Here is a 1,826-nt window from a genome sequence, read left to right as displayed (position 1 = left end):
TGACAAGCCTATATTCTGATTGATTAGTGGGGACTAGCAGTTCAACTAGTCATCTGTGAATTAAAGAGTGGGAATTGGGAGGACCTGTGTCATAGGTCAACAGTTCACCCTTGAGGCCTAAGGCTCTGGGGGAGAGGTGGCTCCCTGCTGTGAGCCGCTTCTGGAATACAGAGGAGGGGTGGGGATTTCTCTAATCTCCGCAGTGTTCTAGGATCTCAAGTCTCAGATAAAAGTCAATATTGTCAGGTACATTCCATGATATCATTTAAATCTTGCTGAACCCGAGCAAGACTAACTGTAAAGAACTGAACACGTCGGAGCGCCCGGAAACCCTGGTGCCAAATCTCTTCTTGGAGCTTTTCTTCATCCTTCAGCTCCTTACTGCCCGGAGGATGGTGACTGCTAAGGACAGTGACCTTGAACCCAGTCCAGGAGTCCTAGATACCCGGAAAGCCCACTATTCCAGAGTGTGCACGATTGTGTCTTCTTTGCAGTGCAGGTTTTGGAACATCAGTTTCAAGTTCTTCCCTACCTGGACAAAGGGACCTTGAAGCTGTTGGCTGAGAATGAGCGCCTGCTATGCTTCTCACCAGCTCTGCAAGGCCGCCTTCGAGCTGCCTGTGAGGGCAGTGTTGCCAAGGTCTCTCTGGCGATGCCACCCTCTGTTCAAGCTGTCTCCTTTCAGCCAGAAACTGACAATCGTGCCAACTTCTCCAGTGACCGAGCCTTTCATACTTTTAAAAAATCAGCCCGGCCTGTGCCCTCTTACAGTCTGGTAGCCCTCGGGGGATGTCCAACTGATGGCTGAGGCCTGCTTCCATCGCTGCGCTCGCCAGCTGTGAGCCCTGCTTCTGGCTGAACAGCGCTCTCCCTGTGGGAGCGCACTGACCACCAGGGGGCAGTTCCTCCATTGAGCATCTGCCCCCTGGTGGTCAGTGTGCGTCATAGCGACCGGTCATTCTGCCGTTCGGTCAATTTGCATATTAGCCTTTTATTATATAGGATGCCAGATTTCATTTTTCCTATCTTTATTGAGATATTTGTTTATGTTCAACAGAAAAGATTGTGTAAATTTAAGAAAATGTAAGGTATTTATTTGAACATAAATATATTGCAAAATGATTAACACTGAAGTGTTAGCTAACACCTCCATCATATCACATCATTATCATTTCTTTCTGTGGTGAAATCATTTAAAATTTACTGTCTTTACATGTGAAATTTTTGGTATTTTTAAAATAACCAGGAGACTCGACGCCTCGCGGCCCAGTTAGAAGCCGCATGGAGAGCTGCGCCTGCAGCCGACGGGGAAATGTTACAAGGTGAAAGGAGAAATGAAATCTTAATCAACTGGTCTAGAATTTTACAGTCAAGTACGAGTAAGGTAATCAGTCTAAAGAGGCTCCTCCTTAGAAAGAAGAGGCATCTGCATGATAAACATCCTCTCATCCTCTTCCCCCAAAGAAAAGATGCCTTGGCCCCAGAACACGCCTTTCTTTTCTTTTGTAAATCGCCTCCTTGCCCCACCTTCTTCCTATGAAAACTTTGCAGGTTGTGCAACCCCTGAGAGCCCCTTGCAGTAGCTAAAAGCCTTGCTGTCTGCGGCCTGACTCATGAAATGCTAGAAGATAATCAGACCTAATGTATTTGGCTGAATTTTGTGTTGCCACAAGATGAACCTGGCCTCTATATGATAACATTGAAGAGTGCCGGAAGCCGGTCCATCCTTGCTGCTTGACACAGTCGCTGCAAGGAAGAAACATCTGCACAGCATATGTTTCAAGGGACCTGGCGTATATGGCATACTGTTCTTAATATGTTTGCTC

General features: G+C 46.9%; 1 protein-coding gene across 1 annotated transcript in view; it reads left to right on the top strand.

The window, feature by feature from the left end:
• The first annotated feature begins 332 nt into the window (after positions 1–332).
• The window catches only part of LOC102239251 (codanin-1-like), a 5,731-nt gene continuing 4,237 nt past the window's right edge, over positions 333–1,826 (top strand). Inside the window, 2 exon segments of the mRNA XM_014549182.1 lie at positions 333–444; positions 447–640. Of these exon segments, the coding sequence (XP_014404668.1) occupies positions 393–444; positions 447–640 (246 nt within the window). The 5' untranslated portion in view covers positions 333–392.

Source organism: Myotis brandtii, unplaced genomic scaffold (assembly GCF_000412655.1).
Source record: "Myotis brandtii unplaced genomic scaffold, ASM41265v1 scaffold115, whole genome shotgun sequence".
Lineage (NCBI taxonomy): Eukaryota > Metazoa > Chordata > Mammalia > Chiroptera > Vespertilionidae > Myotis > Myotis brandtii.
The sequence above is the reverse complement of the archived record's forward strand: the minus strand, read 5'-3'. Positions and strand labels throughout refer to the sequence as shown.